This window comes from Acartia tonsa, chromosome 2 (genome assembly GCF_053477335.1).
Source record: "Acartia tonsa isolate MP-2025a chromosome 2, ASM5347733v1, whole genome shotgun sequence".
NCBI lineage: Eukaryota > Metazoa > Arthropoda > Copepoda > Calanoida > Acartiidae > Acartia > Acartia tonsa.
Genome location: NC_137261.1, coordinates 26231726 through 26250854, shown reverse-complemented (window position 1 = coordinate 26250854; position 19129 = coordinate 26231726). Strand labels below are relative to the sequence as shown.

At 33.9% G+C, this 19129-nt stretch overlaps 3 protein-coding genes across 3 annotated transcripts in view; 2 read left to right on the top strand and 1 right to left on the bottom strand.

Annotated features, from left to right (window-relative positions):
- LOC145307628 (reticulon-1-A-like) overlaps positions 1–19129 on the bottom strand; it is a 285455-nt gene that overhangs the window by 110552 nt on the left and 155774 nt on the right. The window lies entirely within an intron of this gene.
- Positions 1–19129, top strand: part of LOC145307607 (uncharacterized) — a 44873-nt gene that overhangs the window by 20571 nt on the left and 5173 nt on the right. The window contains exons 4-7 of the mRNA XM_080150067.1: positions 16837–16980; positions 17284–17424; positions 17581–17707; positions 17890–17969. Of these exons, the coding sequence (XP_080006193.1) occupies positions 16837–16980; positions 17284–17424; positions 17581–17707; positions 17890–17969 (492 nt within the window). The remainder of the gene's footprint in view (positions 1–16836; positions 16981–17283; positions 17425–17580; positions 17708–17889; positions 17970–19129) is intronic.
- Positions 5303–12360, top strand: LOC145307643 (uncharacterized). Its single transcript, XM_080150130.1, has 3 exons — positions 5303–5744; positions 8769–8835; positions 10862–12360. The coding sequence occupies exons 1-2, from the start codon at positions 5464–5466 to the stop codon at positions 8830–8832; spliced, it is 345 nt and encodes a 114-aa protein (XP_080006256.1). The 5' UTR covers positions 5303–5463; the 3' UTR covers positions 8833–8835; positions 10862–12360.

Below are 19129 nucleotides of genomic sequence, written 5' to 3'. Positions count from 1 at the left end.
GAAAATGCCTTTAACAGAGGAGGAGAAAGTTGAAGCTTTCGAGTTGAATAATAGCCATTTTGAGAGTTTAAAATTGAATTTTACTTTCCTGTTGGATAGTTTTCAAGATGAGGCCCGTTATGCTAGTTTTACTAGATTTAATGATCCAACGTTGCCTATAAGAATGAGGGAAGAGTTCTGGGCCTCTGGATTCTTTGGTCGTTTGGATAGCCTATATGAGAGATTTCTTATCCTACAGCCAGTATTTGGTGTTGATCGAGATTCTTTTATTGCTAGTATTAGACCTATTATTGAAGGATATTATCAGCTGCGCGAAGAGTTTTATGCTAATATGATTATTAATTAGTTTGTTGTTTCTTATTAATAAATATGATGTGTTGTATAATTTGTATTTTATTTTTATCGTTGAGTGTTGTTAGGTTTTAATATTCGAAATTAAAAAGTTTTATAGCAGGGATTACATTTTAAATGCAATGTTAAATATTATTTTTTAATTTTGCTAATTTTTTCTAGTGCTGTTGTGTGTTAACGCTATAAGGGTTATAACTCACTTTTAGAAGTTTTATAAATTTAATGTTTTTGGAACAAAATTTAAATTTTACCTTTTATTCTTAAAGTTTAAGTTTTTTACTTGTTATTTGAATTTTTTGATATCAGTGTGTGTGTTTGTAATCTGTATGTATGTTATTGACAATTTTAAGTATAAATATAAGTTGTGCTTTATGATTTTATCATTCTTTATTGAACTTTGGAGTAAAAATGTCTGAGAAGGATTCCATGGATGCGGATGTTTGTTATGAAAATGCGTATGCGAGTGCCTGTGAAGATTGGGATTTTATTCGAGAATACGAGTTTGGTTGTGCTCGGCAGCAGTTCGAAGCATATCTGGACTGTGTTGATGATGGTATCTGTATCTTGTCTAAAGGATGTTTGCGTGAATTGGATGTACTGTTCAACTATTTCAGCTTGAGCCGCCCCATCTTTGGAGAAACCAAGGGGGCTTTTATACGAAGAATTAAGCCTATCTTTAAAAAGGTTGCAAGACTGGATCGATTTTTCCGGGATGCTATGGGCTTTGCTGGCCAGACTGTTTATGATTTTTGGCAAGAATATTAAAAATTTAAATTTGTAGTTTAGTTTCAATTTGTAGTGTTTTATGAAATTTATTGTCATAATTTATGAATAAATTTTGTAATATTTATTTATTTGTTGTTTTGTATGTTCGAAAATATTTCTGATCTATTTTGTTTTTGTTCTATGGATGGTTTATTTAGTTTTGCGCGCGCGTATCTGGTGTGCTTAGAGTTCTAATGTTTTTTGGTTTTGGCCTTACTTTTAGTTTGTTATCGAATATTTAAAAGAATGGCTGCAAGCGAAACTGTTAGATTAATTTGGGAGGATTTGACTAGCGTCATGAGGAATGCCCATAGATATTTACAAGCGAGGATTGAGACCTCTGATCCTACCGTAGATAGACAGGAGGTGGTTAGACTATTGGCTGTCCAAGAGACTTTAGTCCCAAGGGTCTTGCTCTGTCGGCCTTTGCCGGGAGAAACTGAAGATGTTCAACTTGCTAAGTTGAAAACTGTAGAAGATGATGTGGAGTTTCACCAGCTGCAAGTTTTTCATGTTTAGACAAATTATTTGTGTTTCAAATATGCATTAATAAATGTGAAAATTATTTTATTTATTTTGTTTTATTATTATTTTTTCTAAAATTTTGTTTTTGTTTTAACAATTTTGCCGCCTCTTTTATTGTCTAGCTGCCTGCAGCTGTTGTGTAGATTGGTTTTTATTTTAATCGGTTTAAAAAGGGGTGTTTTTTATTCTCCAGGTGTGATAGCTTATTAAACCTTTGTTATTTGGCGCGTTTAATTTGCGCGTGAGTTGGTTTATCTTTGTGTTTTAGTTGATGTTTGCTTGGTTTGTTTTGTTTAATTTTAGTTGTGTTTGGTTGCTTATTGCGAAAATGCCTATTTTTGCTAGCCGCGAGGCTCTAAAAGTTATTTATGGCGATTTCACTAGAAATATAGCCAAAATTGTGGTGGGTCTACAAAACGGCGAATACGGAGATTTAGCTTCTCAAACCGATCGCGATAATTTTAGAAGAGAATTGCTGGATCTAGAATTTGAATGGGTTATTCGTTTCACACCAGATGATACTAAGCCTGCAACGTTTGCCGATGATTTTATCGAGTATTCGAATGATTATGTTGATTATATTCGCCGAAGACTCGATTCAATTTCCAACAGGATCTGTGCGGAAACCAGCGGTAGCTTTCCTTGATTTCGAAATATTGTTCTTATTGATTCCAAATTAATTTTTTCAATAAATTGTGGAAAATTGTTTTTTATTTGTTTTAAACGGCGTAATAATTTATTAATATTTTTTATTAAAGATTAGATTTATTTTATATTGTAATATTTGTATTGGAAAGGATTGTAATGTTAGGCTTGCCGCTGTAATTTAGCGCATTATCATGCAGCATTCTATTAGCCAATAGGAATTGATTAATGACAGGTTAATGATGTTTACTCGTGAGCTTGATTCGTATCCCTAGCTTAGTGTACCTGGTTATTTTGGTTTAAAATGAATGGTTATTATGGTATTTTAATCAGTTATATTTTCTGTTTGAAAGATGTCTTTTGCAGAAAATGTGCTGGAAAATTCTCAAGCCTTGCTTGTAAATAATCTTAATTTTGAGAGTATGCAGAATCATATTAAGGTTTTATTGGATAAAGTGTTGGATGAAGTTAAATATGAGAGTGTGACCAGGTTCAACAATCCTGAATTGCCTATGAGAGTTAGGGAAGGTTTCCTTATTGGATTTCATGAACGTTTGGAACGCCTATATAGTGTCTTTCTCTCCCAATATCCCAGCTATGGTGACGACCGTGAGACCGTTGTCGTTCGCATGAGACCTATTCTCGATGAATATTTACGCCTACGCGAAGAATTTTTTATTAATATGATTATTAATTAATTTGTTACTTTTTGTTAATAAAAATTGTATTTTGTATGTTTGATGTTTTATCTAGGCTAAGTGTATTTGCGTGTGTGTGTGTGCTTTGCGCAACACGGGTGGTGTGTGTGTGTGTGTGTGTGTATCCCTCAGTGACCTTCTGAGATGTACTTTACTGCTAATTGGCTTGTGTGTGCGTATGCCTATATGGCACTAGGGTGTGTGTATCCCTAACTGAGTGGTGTGACGCAAACACACCAGTAGGCTAGGCTGTGTGAGTGTGTTTAAAAATTCGCAAGTTGGACTTTAAATAAGCAAGATGGCGTCATATTTATTCAAACTTGCATTGTTTGAATTAAATTTTAAATAATTTTGGATCTGTTTTATGTTCAAATTTGACATGTGTCAACTTTTTTAACCCTTTATTAGTTCTTACAAAAAGGGATGTTCATTCATTTACAAACAAAAATAATTTTGGAGCGAAACTTTCTCTAAAATTAGCTTTTTCCGTTCGTCGATATAGATTTTTGTAGTAATTATTTTTTAAAAGTCATTTTTCTGTTTAGGACCTTTTTTATTTTAGTTATTACATTTTTATAGAAACCTTTTGGATCGGTCCTTTTTCTAAAGTTAGCGTTTTACTTAAGTATTAACGTATAATTAAGATACACCTATTAACTAGAATTTTTTGGAAATATTTAAAAATTTGCATTTTCGTTTTAATAACAATCCTATTTTTCTGGGAGCGAAGCTTTTCTAGGCATCAGCCGCACATTTTATTGATACAATTTGAGGCAAATCCTACTATTGTCGCTTAGAAACCTTTTTATAAATTTTTCTCGTTTTATAGAATCAAAATTGCGATTAATTTTTTATTAACTTATCCCTATCCTTCTTAAATAGAGTTTATCAATCTTTCATAATTATTTTTTAGACGACATATCAACTCATTTTGTGCTTATTGATTATAATATATTTTGATTAAATAGAGATTAACATATAGTGATTATAATATTAATATGGTTAAATAAGATTAAATAAGGATAATATGGTTAAATATAGATATCATGAATAAGGATTAAATATGTTGCTACTCTAGACTACCAACTAAGCTGATGGGTGCTAATTTTCTTAGCTGTCGTGACTTCTAACGGTCATAGCGTGGCACTGGTTGAACCGAGTCACAGCGGCGACGTCCTCTGTCAAGTTGTTGGCGAAGGTCGCCACTAGTTGGCCAAGCTCTGAATCCCCATGCTGCTAGGCCACTAGGCCTTTGTCGCTGTTCCCTTGGGTATTCGCCAAGTATGTTGCGAGTATCGTGCTGGTAATGGTTAGCACGGTGTTCTTGAAGGTGTTGATAACGTCTATCTCGTCTATCCTGGTTGCGGTGAGCACGGCGGCCGAGGCTTTGGAGTCGGCTTCCTTCGTGATGGGGGAGCTCGTGTCGCTCTCTCTGAAAACGGCTGGGTTTATCTCGTCCCTCCCATACTGCAGAGTCCCATTCCCTAATGGCTTGGTGGTATTTGTTGATAGTATGGTCGATGCTGGCTGCATGGTCAATGAAGATTTTAGGCAGTCTTTCACTCCGTGGAGAATCGCGGAACCACGCGATCAAATTCTTTAAGAAGGCTTTCCATTCGCCGTTCTTTCGAATTTGATCGCTCAGCTGGTCATGAAATATCTCATCGGAGGTGGCACTTTGGACCCATCTCAAGTCTCGGAACATTGCGTTGAAGTAGAAGATGTAATCATAGCAAAGTACAATCACATCCTCCGCCTTCATATCATCACTCACTAGTTCCATAAGTTTTTTCTTAGGGAAGCATCTAAAAAGTTCTGGTGAATTCACAACTATCATTGTTTTTCACTTAGTTTAGGTATTGTCTTTATTTTCTGATTTTTTACTGAAAATAATTTGTGTAGCTTATTTTAAATGAATGATTGATTAACTACTCTAAAGAGTTTTGTTGTCCTAAATTTCTAATTTGTGCGGCTAAACTTAGAATGACTCTTCTCAAATAAGGTCGTGCCATACGTTGATAGTTTAACTCCATATATCGGTAAAAACGTCCGTCTGATTCCTGAGTAGCTGCTCTCCTTTTTAATTTCTTACAAGCTCTGCATAAACAGATTTTGGCTTGGATGATTGCGTTGTACAATAGATCCAACTGTCGAATTATTCTAACTAGCTCCCAATATATACTCATGCGATCATGGGACACTACTTGTTTGCTTTTTGTTAGATCTATTGTTTTTGGATGACACATATTACACTTATTCTAGCAAATGTGTTTTTTAATCACTTATTTTATTAATTTATATTTTTTATTTTCAGGTGACCTGTATTTGTAACTCTCTCTGCCTTTGGTGTGATTTGAGGAATGTTCGCCAGCTGTTGAAGAGATCTAAAACCGAAGAGGAGGGGTTAAAAATTCGCTATAGAATCTTGAATGCAAAAACCCAACGCCTAAGAGTGGAATGTTTGCGGCTGCGGACTGAAATGCATGGTTACCAGCGACGTTATAACGTGGCTAAACAAAATATGGATTTGATCCCCTTGTCGCTGCGTGACCCCACTTCAAGATCTTTGCCTTATTTGTGTCCCATCGGAACCCGTAGCCTTCCTACTTCGCTCCAGGACATCTGCCTGTCTGGCTCGTGGCTGGAGCTTAACGTTTACAGCGAGGTACAAGATGCTGTTACAAGACAAGGAACTGAAAGACAAGATTTACCCTTGGAATCCGATGAGCTTGAGCTTTCCGAAATTGGCCGCAATGAAAGGTGGGTTTTTTTAAATATTAAAGGAGAATAGCTACTATATAACTAGAATATTTGTCTTTCTTTAATTTAGCTAAGATTAAATACTTGACAGTGAATCTACTCTAGAACTAGATTTGTCGTCTGATATACTTCTCAGTATTCTATTTGCTTTATTTATTTTGTTAAATTTTCGGATATCTCGCAAGGTCAGCACCTTAAAGTGTTTAGCAACCTTGCTGGGTAATTGATAATCTCCTATTAAATCCTCACGCAGTATTTTTATTTGCGTGGGGTTCACTTTCTTTGTAGAAGTGCTCCAGATATTTTTTATCGTAATTAGGGGTGTTCCTATATGAAGTATTACCCATACTATTAAATCAAAAACTGGTTTATTTTTTGCGTAGTATTTCTTTTTTAGATGGTCACGGCGCAGCACGCAAAACTGCCCCACTTTGTATTTATGGTCATGTCTATTCTTGTTAAGTTTTTTCAACAATTTTTCTTGTCTGTTAAAAATAAACTCTTGGGTTTCATCATATAATTGCTTAAAAGGAATCTGATAATCCTCAAATCTCTTGGATAGAGATTTGGGGTCAAAAGAGAAATTAGGTCTAAATAAATTATCATTTTGCACTATTCCACCTTCAAAACCATACAAACTAAGGTAATGGAGGTTATAAGGACTTAGTTTTGTTCCTATTAATTTTATGGTGTTCACTATATGTATTACTGTGCTTAATGCTGTTTTAATTTTTACTTCTGCGGCATGTGCTCTTGCAATTCGTACTAAATTTTGGATTACTTTAATCCTATTCTCGATATTTCCGCGCGAAGCACTTTTATAAGCAGCACTATCTAAAAATCTTGAGCCTATTTTTCTTAAAAATAATTTACTTTTAGAATTTTTGATGTTCGTGCCGTTATCGGCCCAGAAGTTTTTGACATGTCCATGTAATAAAATGTATTGGCTTATGCCATTTTCTACATCTTCATAGTTTAGATCTGGTAGGTAATGCAGTGTAATATACTGGGTGGCAACATCCATAAAGACAAGTATTCCTTTTATTCCATCTATTTTTGATTTTTTACTAAATTCTAATATGTCCATTGCCACCACAGTATTTCTAAATTTATTATTTCTATTAATTGAGGTTAATCTCATTAATCTTAAGTGATTGTTTTTGGATTTTATGCATGTACAACATAAGCCTATATGGGCTTCAATTATTTTCCGCAATTTTGTTTTATACTGTACATAAAATGTTGACGTTATATTATCACGAACCCTTTTCACCCCTGCATGTACCATATCACGGTGCATGCTCCCAGCAATATAGCCGTAAAGAGGGTAGGGTAGAATTAATAAATTTTGCTTATACTTTAATGTCGTTGGATTGACGTCATCTGACAAATTTTCTTTTATTTGTAATTGTATAAAGGTAGATTTTTCAAAAATTCGCAGCCTTTCAAAAGTAGCATTTGCATTTGGTAATAATATTATGCTATCTTCATATTCGGTGTGACTTTCAGTTTTATTTGACAGATTTTGTTCATTATCATGGGGTTGATTTAGGAATTCATTTACTATTTCTTTTCTCATTTTTTCCCTTTCTTCCCTGTCAGGTTTTTTATTAAGTTGTTGCTCAAAATGTGCCATTTTGTCTGCCATAGCCTGATTTGAACTATGTCCTACTGTACTATGTTCTTGTGTATTCAATAAGACTTCAGAGAATGATTTTTTTGTATCAATGCTTATCCCTAAATCCTCAGTATTTTCAACATTTAAATTTAATTTTGAACTCGTGTTAACATTTTGTTCAATAAGGTCAGGAGTCAGGGGATCTATATTATTAAAATTTATTGATTCATTATCTGCAAGATTACTTATTGGATTTTCTATTATTTTTTGCTCTTCTTCTGGAAAAGTTGGAATAGGATCATTAGCAATAAATTGTTCAGGAAAAATTGGAATAGGATCATTAATAATAAATTGTTCATCTACGGGCACAATATCTATTGGATTATTGTCCTCAATTGTTATAGGGATTGGGTCATTAAAAAGTTGTTGATTTTTATCTAAATTTGTATCTTTAATCCCTGAATCAAAATTAACATTTTGGTCATCAATTTGATTTGAGCTCTTTTCAACATGTGTCTTATTGTCTGATGTCTCGGGGACAGGGATAGGTATACTAGTACTTTTATGTTGCACATTAATATTTTCTTCGGACGGATTTTTAGCAGGAACAGGAGGCAAAACTTGTTCTAGTAATTTTTCTGCTAAAGCTTTTGATTCTAGCAATTCCTTTTTACTGGGCTTTTTGGTTTTATCCTTTTTTGCCCTTTTATTGCGGGTTGTTAATTCCTCATATTTTTTAAGAACTTCGTCAGCTTTGCCTCTAGTTACTGCTAAAATTTGTACATCCGTGTCCTTGTTTATAAAGTTTTCTTTGTCCCGTATAATGGGTGCTGCATCAAAAATAGCAAAATTTTCCCCTTGATATACAGGCTTTATTTCCTCCACCTGAAAGTCAAGTCTTTCAGTAGCATGGGGCATTAAGCGGCTAATAAAATCGGCCAGCTGTTCGTCTGTCCGAATAGATAGAAAGGAAACCATTTTTCCAAACCAGTAGAGAATTTTTTGACTCAAGTAATCAAGCTTACTCTTACGATTCTCAATTTTCTTGTTTCTAAGGATCTTATAACAAGCCACATTGTCTGTCAGTATTAGTGTCCTTGTACCTTTGATCTCCACCTCAAAGAAGGTGAGGCCCTCGTATATGGCCAGGATCTCTAGGTACACTATACCTGTGGTCTCCATAACTTTGGGGGCCACGGTTTTTGAGAAAAACCCTAATATTTTTCCTCTCACATTAATATCATTTAAATTATTTTTCATGCTTTTTTCGAGGAACGTATAAACTTCTCTGTCACCGACGTCTAGGTTCTGAACTGTCTTTTTATATTTTCTCTGTTTTATTTCAAAATTTTCTTTTACTCCCAAATAATAAAAATTGTCATTATTAACAAAAATTATAATTTCAGAGTTGGAGGATTCGGTGAACCGCTGGTAGAGCAAGTTCTCGAGGATGGATCCGTCCTTGCTTGACAGGTAAATTATTCGAAGTTTATGTTTCGAAAACATTGAAAAAGCATAGAATAGGAATGTCTGAACGTATGGATTATTTAATGATAGAGCCCCTGCTCTAAGTAGATTTATTTTTTCTACAAATATTTTATTCATTTCTTTTTTAGTCCTTACAACATCGTCAGATGTGACTTCCAAAAGATAGCTTAATTGTGAGTACGTTGTAAAATTATTTGAAAAAATTTTATACCAATTTTCATATGAATTTGAAAAATCTAGTTTTAAGAAGATTGATATCTGATAAAATAATTTTAGATAATTTGATTCTTTAAAAAGTACCCCTATCGCTTCATGGTCATTAAAATATGCTTTTAGTTCAGCAGGCATGTCCATAAAGTTAGGCAGCTCGGATTGAAAAAGGTCTTTAATTTCAAATCCTAGCAAGCTGGAACCTATGGCATGCTTGCTGGCGTCCGTATATAACATCTGAAAGTCTATATTTCTTGCTGATTCATTGCTGAGATTATCAGATGCAAGTATTTCTTTGATTTTATTGAAATGAAAATCGGCTTCTTCATTCCAGTCAAAATTCCTTACTTGGGGGAACAAAGCATTCATATGTCCATGGATAGGTAGGGGTAAAAGTGATCTATAATATTGAAGATTTCCTATAAATGATTGAAGTTCTTTTAGTGTTTTTGGAGCCTTTAGTTGCATTATATATTTGACCTTTTTGTCAGGGATGGTAATCCGTCCCTGGCCGATTTCATAGCCCAATACTACTACTTTATCTTTGTTTAAGTCTGTACAGAAAGTACATTTGTCCAAATTTAATTTTAGATTTAGCCTATTAAGACGGGATAGAAAAGTTTCTAGTTTGGCGAGGTGGTCCTCTATGTCCTCTTCATACCAACTGAAAATTGAGAGGTCATCGAACCAAACTAGTAACAATTCTATAATGTCATTAATTTTTAAATCATTTAAATGAATATTTGATAATATATAATGCAACAGAAGGCTGGGTGTTCCCGCATAGCCGGTGATGGCTCTTTTGAAGCGGAAACACCCAAAGCTAGTCACAATGCAGGACACCCCTGAGTCTAGAACTTTTTGGGATAGTTTAAGATTATAAAATGCATTTTTAATATCTACAAAAGTCCCATATCTTACTTTAGGTAGCAGATTTTTTAGCGTATTCATCGGATCCATTGTGATCGATGATACGCTGTAAGGAATACTAGCATTTACCCCCCTAGAGTCAATGATTATGCGTGGGGGCGCCTGTTTATCCTTACGGCTCGTAAGGAAAACAGGTGACCCAAACTGCTGGCTGGGTGGGGAGCATTCTATAATGTCCATTTTTAAACATAGGTCTATGAAATATCTAAGATGGAGCGTATCTGTTAGGGAGAGATTATAGATTTTAGTATTCTTATCATAATTTTCAGGGCAAGGGAAATCCATTTCTTCAATACTTTCCCCAATATCGAAGTTGTGGGACGCTCCACTTTCAAATTTTAATAAAAGATTAGCTACTCTTTGTTTTACATTTTGGTCCTCTATGTAGCTTAATTTTCCTAATATTTGTTCTAAGGTTAATGGTGGTGGGGGTAGTGGCGCAGTCAACTCAATTCCCTCTTTATTGTCCCCAAAAATATCTGCTATTTCTTCGAGACTTAATTCATTTTCTGGTTGTATTGTATTTACACTATTTATTTTAATAATCTTATTTAAGTTAACATATGTTTTATCTTTCTTAAAAATATCAACATTAGAGCGGGGCTTTATACGTTTTTTAGCACTATTTTAAATGGTATTTTATCCAATAATTTATTTACAGTATTTTTTACTTTATTCTTAACATATTTTATTATATTTAGGATGGGCTTAATTAGATAATCGTGCGTCTTTGACAGAATATTGGAACCTTTTTTTATTTTATTAAGCTGCTCTTTAATTCCATTGTTTCCTCTCAAGACAGCGATTGATTTAATTGAACCCATTTTAGGTGCTTTAAAACCTTTTAATTCTAATTTTTTGTTTGTTTCAGGTTGGCAAGGCAGGAGAGAGATCAGAAACCCGCCTGGTTTGATGACAAGAGGATTTTCTCCTACATTTTCACAGTATACCGCGAGTTTATTCTCCCCTGTCCTGGTTATTGAATACATTTTATATCTTATCTTAATTTGAGTATACATGTTTGAAAGGTGTGGGATAAAGTGTTCTTGTTTTGGGTCTTTATCTTTGACTTCCAGTTCTATTAATTTTTCTTCTCCCTTTGCTAATTCTAATTTTTTGATGTTGACAGCAAAAGGATTTTTTACCTTTTTTCTGTTAGGGTTTATTTCTATGTAGACTTTTTGCCCCTTTACTTGCATGCCTATATTACAAGTGATCAAAAATGGGCGTCCTAATAGGCAAATATTCTTTTCTTTAAGTACATGGAAGTCCAAGAACACTTTTCCCACCCCCTCAAACTCGACCCCTAGGCGTCGGGCATCAATGACGCTTATCGCTTTGCCTTCTACTGAAGACAAACGGTAGGCTGAACAAAGCTCCATCTCGTGGTAATTAGGCAGCACTTTTAGTAAGATATTTTCTGACACGCAGTTTACTGCGGCTCCAGTGTCTAGTTCAAAAATTATTTTGCTGCCATTAATTGCCACGGGAATTTGGATCTTGTCCAGCACGCCTAAGTGGCTTTGAATTGTTTTAATTTCGAGATTTGTTTCTAATTTGTCTATATCTATTATGTCGGTTGTCCTCTCAGCCAGCAATTGCAAGAAATATCTCCCATTGGGTATATTGACATATAGGAAAATTATTGTCAATAGCCCATATGGAGCAAGATAATTTCCCAACAACATAGCTGTGAGCACAATCATAATAATTGTCATAAGTTTATTTTGGTTTGGGTAGTCGTGTAAATAACTCAAAAACGATATTGTTTTTGCGATTTTTACACGACTCTCCAATGATAATTCATTTTTAAAATAATGTTTTTTATGTTTTATTCTGCTTTCAGACTCATCATCAGGCTCTAAAAATGACTGCTCAATGTGTCCGGCTTTATGTTGTTCCCTAGCAGACGCTGCATTATCAAATTCGTCCAGGTAAAAACAGCCGCTAGCGATAGTTTCAACTTCAGTCTGTTCGTCTGTTTTTATTTTGTTTGCCATATCTATGTTAGCTATGGTTTGATTGATATTCAATAAGTGTTCCTCTACAGATTTATCTCCCCGATACTCGAAATTTTCAAATATTTTTTCCAATCCGGATTCGGAGATTGATGGGGGAATATTTTCATCCTCATCTGAGCTAAAATCGCTACTATCTAAGTCACTTAAGTTTGATAAAGAGTCTTTGTCACTATCTAATTCAATTTTTTCGATTTCGGCCATGATTTCAGCCCTAGTTAATCCTGTAATGTCTGTTAATAGATCGTTTTCATCTATATCATATTCAGGGGTATCTTCCATTGAAGGGTTTTCTTCGGAAAGAATTTTTAAGTCATTTTCTTCAATAGATTGGGTATCATCAGAATTACTACTAACATTTTTTATTTCTATTTTAGGGTATAGCGTTGTGTGTTCAAGAAGGGTGCTATTGGCTTTATCTTCGTTCGAAATAGGTAAGTTGCTATTATTGCTATCATTAATTGGTTCGTTTTCTGATTCTTTAAGCTCTTGTAGTTTTTCGGATATACCCTTTTTTACAATTTCTTTGACAGGTATGGTTTCTGTCAAATTGATATCTAATATTTGGTCATTATTTATACTATTACTATTTACAATATCACAGCTGTTACCTTCATTTAAGCTGCCAGGGGCTGCTGATTTATTATTTACAGATTCATCTTGGATATCATAATTAAGTGGAATATTTACAGGGTTATTTTGTTTATCTTTATTGGTTGAACATTCCAGTAGTTTAATTTCTTGATTTTCATTATTTATTTCTGTTTTTAGAGTGAGTGTAACTGCCACTGGAATGGATATTTGATGTTTGTTTATAGCAGGTGAGTTTTTCCCTTTGTCAAGGGCGCCGGGTATTTCCCAAGAATCCGTATTATGTATTTTATTGATTTCTTGAGAAGTACTCGGCGGCCTTAGCCGTTTTTTTCCGCTGGCAGTGGTAAAGTACACGCTGCCAGTGGATGATGGCGTCTCGTTATCCCATAATGTAGGCATCTAGGGCATTGTTCTTGAGCCGGTGTCACATTGGGGTAATAGTGACAATCGGCACTACCATGGGTGTCAGAATTACATAGTAGGCATACGATACGATTGGCTAATTCCTTCTCTTTTTTCTTTTTGTCCCACCATTCCCCATTAGCTTTCCTAATAGCAGGGTCTGGGTGTTTAAGACAATGTTTGCTATAATGTCCTTTTTTGCAATGTTCGCAGACAGGTTTAGGTTTTGTGGATACATCTTTGGCATTTTTATCATTTTGTTGTCCTTTATTTTTGTCATTATCTTTTGGTGTCTCTTTTTTGGCTGTTAGGGAATTTAGGCGATTTTTTCCTAATTGATTAACATTTCCATTTTTCTGTTTTTCCATCCTTCTTTTTCTGTCCACAGCTGCATGATAATAGCTGCGATTGTTGCTAAACCAGTTTAGTATTGTCTCTTTTGTGCAATTTGGTATATTTGTCGTTGCCAAAAATGCAGATTGCAAATATTGCGGTACCAGATAAAAACACACTTTTTCTCTAAGTTTAGCCATTTGATTATCGTGGGAATTTCCCGTTTTTTGCAACATTGCAGCTAGATTTATGACAGCTTTGTTAGGTCTGTCCTCGTCCTCTGTCGTTATCCTATAGGTATGGAAGCGCCTTTCGTAGTCCTGTGGCCCAAGTATTTCGGCACCTATGGTAGTTAAGATGGCTTTTACAAAATCCTGTGCACTTAGCACATTAGGATCTATTTCTAGCATGTCCAATTTGTTCCTTGATTCTGGGTTAAAATAGTGGATTATTATGTTGTTATAGGAACTATGGGTGAATGGTTTTATATATGTTTCTAAGTATTTAAAAGTGTTGAAGAAAGTATAGGGATTGGTTTGTTCCCCATATAGGTTAGGTATTTTGCCAAGGTATTTTATTTGGCGGAAAATACGCTCATGTTCCGCGGTACCCCATACTAAATTGTTTGGGATGAGTTTTATAATTTTTTTAATATTTAGATCTGTATGACTGGGCGAGTCTTGGAGGAGAAGTCTCAACTTATCCATCTGTTCAGAGGTTAGTTTATTTTCTAATATGTTCATTTCGATCATTTCCTCTCTATTTCTATTATCTCTATTGTTAGAGGATGTTCGTCTGTCCCAATCTGATTCGGTATCAGATGAACTGGAACTTGAACTTGATGTTGGACTACTACTGTCTCTGCGTTTATTCATTCTCTTTGGTATTGAGAAGTTTTTTTCGTCTTTCCTTCTGTCCTCTTTGTCGCTATCGCTTTGTTTGTCTTTTTGTTTGTGACGGTGATCATGATGTTTATGATATCGCCTATCCTCAAAGCCATGAGGATTGAGAGGATCATAGTGTCTGTATTTTTTATTTGAATGTTTTTTATTTTTTCGTTTTTCTGAGTAGTCGCTAGATTCAGATTCATATTCTGGTGGATCTGATGATGGTTTATTTTCTTTTTTAATTTTAGGCTTTGTGCCTGTTTGTTCTTGCTTTATTGCTTGTGTATTATGCTCTATCTCATTTTGGAGGTTGAGGTGTAATTGTGGCCTATGCAAGATTCTATTTCTACGTCTGTTATTTAAAACAAACATGGCTGGTAATGTGTGAACCTCAGGCTCAGTTTGAATTCGAGGTATTTCCTCGATTTGATCATTTGTGGTTTCTAAGTGTAAATACTGATCTTCAGTATTATCTAAGTTAGGTTGATAATCAGGGTTATATGGTGGAGGATTTAATACATCCTCGTCTATATTATCAATAATATTATCTTCCATTTTTAGGACATATATTCGAGGCTAGAAGAATACGATGTTAATTCTGACTATGGATATCTAGCGGTAAGACTTATTTAGTGGCTTTGTAGCCCTCTCCCCCCCTAAAGGAAAAGTTAAATCTTACCTGGGTTTATCCGGTAACGGAACCAATTTTATGGGTCACCTCCGGGTTCTAGGGACAAATGTAATCCTTTATCACAGAACTACAATCTCTCACCAATGTCTCCTTTCCAGATCAGTGACGCATTAATCTCTGTTCGGCGAGTATTTCTAACCTTAGAATGGCGGAATTATATTACACCGATCCTAAATCCAAGTTCGCTTTAAGAGATAATCTTTTTCTTAATAGCCCTAATCCGAAAATGATATCAAAATATTACTGATAACTTTGTATTGCTATTTAATCTGAGAATTTTTTATTCCTAGGTATCTGACTTTACCAACTTAAACTGGAAGTATCTGTTGTGATTACCAGAGTCATGCGAACATGACTACAACATTCCTGTTCTGCTGCCTGTATCCCCGTGAGGCGTGAAATTCCTTGTTAGGTACCTTCGTCAGGTAGGTAAATCACTAGGCCAGCACCGAACCGATCTTCCAGAGTATTAGTAAAATAAAACTACCTTTAAGACTTGAACTTATTCAGAGTTCTAATTCGAAAATGTTAAATTGTCCGAATAGATAATGATCTCCAACCTTTTTGGACTTCAGAAGCTCGAGGGAAGATCCGGTTTGTTAGTATCGGCCGTCAGATAATGAGCTATCATCAACCGTAGTGGCGGGGCCACCACCGTGCTTTCCCTTTGTTATTCCTATTTAGTCCCGTAGTAACTTGCAATTTAATGGTGTGGTCACACCACGCTATAGGAGTTCTCTTCAGAACAAAAACTTGGAGATAACTATCCGTTCGGATGCCTAAGCTTTTAGGCCCTAAGAAGGCCTTATCCTTAAATTTATCTCAATTGACCAACATCAAATGATATTCTATAATTTATTTAACAAAGTATTTATGAATTTATCTAACAAAACTTTTTATTTTTTAGGTGTGTTTTAAATGAAAATCCTAAGTGTGAGCCGCCAAGACCCTCAAGAAAATTCCAAAGAAAGAGAAGGGAGTCTTCCCTTTAAATTTTAGAATTTTTTAAAGAGTATATGTAATATAGTAATTCCGTATCACGACTGACTGTTTCTCTTTCCCAGGTTTACTTTTATAGGCCCTGAAGCCTTGGGAAAAAGAGAGACAAAAGGGATGATATGTATTTTTGTGTTAATTTTCATGTTTTAGGGAAATTGGCGACCTGATTATTAAGATTTTGCATTTAAAAGTGTGTGCATATCTCAACTAAATCACAAATAGCATTTCATAAATTAGTAAGATCACATTTTATTTTATTTTACATCAAGAATGCATTAAACTATTGGTTTCAAATTAGTTTTTCTAATAATGTTTTTTCAATGTCATCTTTATTTTTACAAATTTTATTCTTTTAATTTAGTTTGTTTATCTCGAAACCTCTAATTTTATGATTCTTGTGTTGTTTTACTAATGTTAATTTATATTGACAATTTTTGCTAATAATTTTTTAGCTGTACTATGACCATTCTATTAAAAGGGGTATTGTCTCTCACTTTACCTTTATAGGGTCTTCGTTTTATAGATCTTATTTCCCCATTTTAATAAATAGGTCTTTATACGTGCTTTTTTACTTAAATATTATATTAAATTGTTTTAAATTTGTCTAATTTTTATAATATTTTATCGTCTTTTATTTTCATTAGAATAAATACATAATTTAAGGTATGGTTTGGATTTTTCCCCAGCAAAGCTACTCTACAAGTTATTCATAGAATCGGTTTAGGGGAAAAGGACGAACCAAAAACATTTTTTATGGTTCTGTATGCCATTTTGAAATTAGATTAATCATTTTTAATTACAGGTTACTGTGAAACATTCTTCGATAGGCATTTTAGATAAATGATATAAAAGATATAAAAAAAAACATTTTGTATGGTTCTGTATGCCATTTAAAAATAAAATTAATCATTTTTAATTACAGGTTACTGTGAAACATTCTTCGATAGTTTTGAAGATTTATGCATGAGTATAGCTGGAGACTCTGCCATGTATTCCATGATTAGGAGGGATGGGATTCCTGAATCTTGTCCATTTCATGGCCCTCATACTTTCAGCTATGCTAAAGGTACATTTATTTAATCAAAATCAAATAAAATGAGTATTGATATGAGAAAAACAAATTTTGCTAATCAATGAAAAATAATCCTTATCAAAGATACAGGATTTCGTCAATATGACCTTTTCAACCGTTAGACCGATATGGGTCTCCTTAATTTGGCTTCATAATTCCTTAAAGCTTTCCTTTGTGCGTACTCCCTCAAGTTTGATGTTGAATATTTCTTGTTAATCTATCTTTTTATATTTTATAGGATTTAGTCCAATAATTGTATAATAGAGAATATAAATTAATTATTAATATTATTTGAAGGTGGATCTGGAATGTCCTGCGGTTACCCGCGCAGCTACCTAGATTCCTGTACAGACCACACCCAGCTGCAGCTCAGCTACCAGGCCTGTACGGATGTGCATGGATCAGAGGCTGCCTCGGAACAACTTACCTGTTTAGCAGGTACATTCCTATTTTTTTTTATATTGATATTATATATCCAAAGCTAACATTTGATTAACTCTGAATAATTTTCATAATAAAGACATGGTTTGGAACCCAAGGCTATAAAGGGATAAGACAATTGTAATTAGTAATAATATTATCCTTGTTGCTTAGGTTGGAAGGATGGTTCATTACACTACCTGGTGGGCTCAATTGACCGTCAGTATGTCTATACAGATGAACAGAGATACAGATGCTTTGTGTATCAATATTCAGGAAAAGGAGAGAATAGAGTTATAAAGTAAGTTTTAGATATATTTTTCTTATACATTTTTGTACATATTTTTCTATAATATACTTATTAAAACTAATAAAAATTCAATATATTATTATTATTGTATCTAAAAATTGCTTAAAGTTAGATTATACTTCTTTTTTACTTTATGAATTTTAATATTTTTTTTCATGTATATTTTTTTTTAGAATGGCCGAGTCAGCTTCAGCAACATGCAAAGGACTGTGGTCCCCATTAGAAGGAGCTAGAGTTTTTGAAATCAAGAAAGGTAAAGATTTCTAACTTTATACATTAGAGTAAAACATAAGAGGGGAAAGTGGTTAAAAACTGTATGTCCCCATCCCAGGTACCTTATGCTGACTCTCAATTGGGTCTTTGAAAATCAACCAATAATGTCAGGAATATTAACACAGCCAAGTAGCAGATAAGAATTTGTTACCAGACGAAATATACATCTATACAATAGATATGTTCTATATATATAAGAATTTATCTTATCTTATTAAAGAGTCTCTGCGCTTTAAATAAACAAAACAAACAAATGATATAAAAAATCTACAAAAAAAAATAATATTTATTTTGATGCACATGTGAAAGTAATTACCGTTCCAAACATGCAATATTATTTTTTTCATGTTTTTTTTATGCATTTTTAGTCTGCTTTAAAGATACATAAAGATTAAAAAATTCTTAATTTATTATCCTAAAATTTTATTTAAACTATCAAAAATTATGATAAATTCACTGAGTGAAAAAGTCTTTGATACTTCCCAGCTATTTATTGAAATATATTTCGGTGGACATTGCACCCTCTTCAGTCTTGAGTTTAGTTGGATGTTAAAAATAAAAATTAAATCAAATGGCGTTGAAATTATATTTGATTTGAATCATAGAAAATTTGAAATTAATTTCTAACAAAGGTATAAAAATGTATGTAATTTGCAAAAAAGGAAAGAAAAAAGCTGTAATAAAACAATAAATTATCCAACATAATTATTCAGTATGCAAAGACATTGTTATTTGAGCCTAGGCCTCGCTAATTACCCGTTAAATCCTTTGGAATTGCCATATAGTGACAAATTAAACCCTTTCTTATTCAAGGATTTACTTTCAAATATACTTCACAGAGTCAAGGCCTTAAAATTATGACGATTACGGCAAGATTTAAATTTTGAGACATAGTGAAATAATAAACATTGGAACAATCGATATATTTTTACTTGGATATTGCACCAGATTTTCATGTACTCTAATAAAGTGACACTCGACGCTGGCTACCAGGGGCGTCCAAGCTTTTTTTTTTTGGGGGGGGTAAAAAATTTTAGGGGGGGGGGTAATTCGTGTTTGGGGGGGGTAAAATGGCGCGCGAAGCGCGCCGAAATTTTTTTTTACCCCCCCCAAAATTTTTACCCCGGGGGTAAAATTTGA

What these genes read in the sequence shown, in the direction of transcription:
- LOC145307643 (XM_080150130.1), top strand. Translation starts at nt 5,464, where the DNA reads ATGCATGGTTACCAGCGACGTTATAACGTGGCTAAACAAAATATGGAT. An exon ending in GAAATTGGCCGCAATGAAAG is followed by an intron (nt 5,745 to 8,768) that starts GTGGGTTTTTTT and finishes TTATAATTTCAG; the next exon opens with AGTTGGAGGATTCGGTGAAC.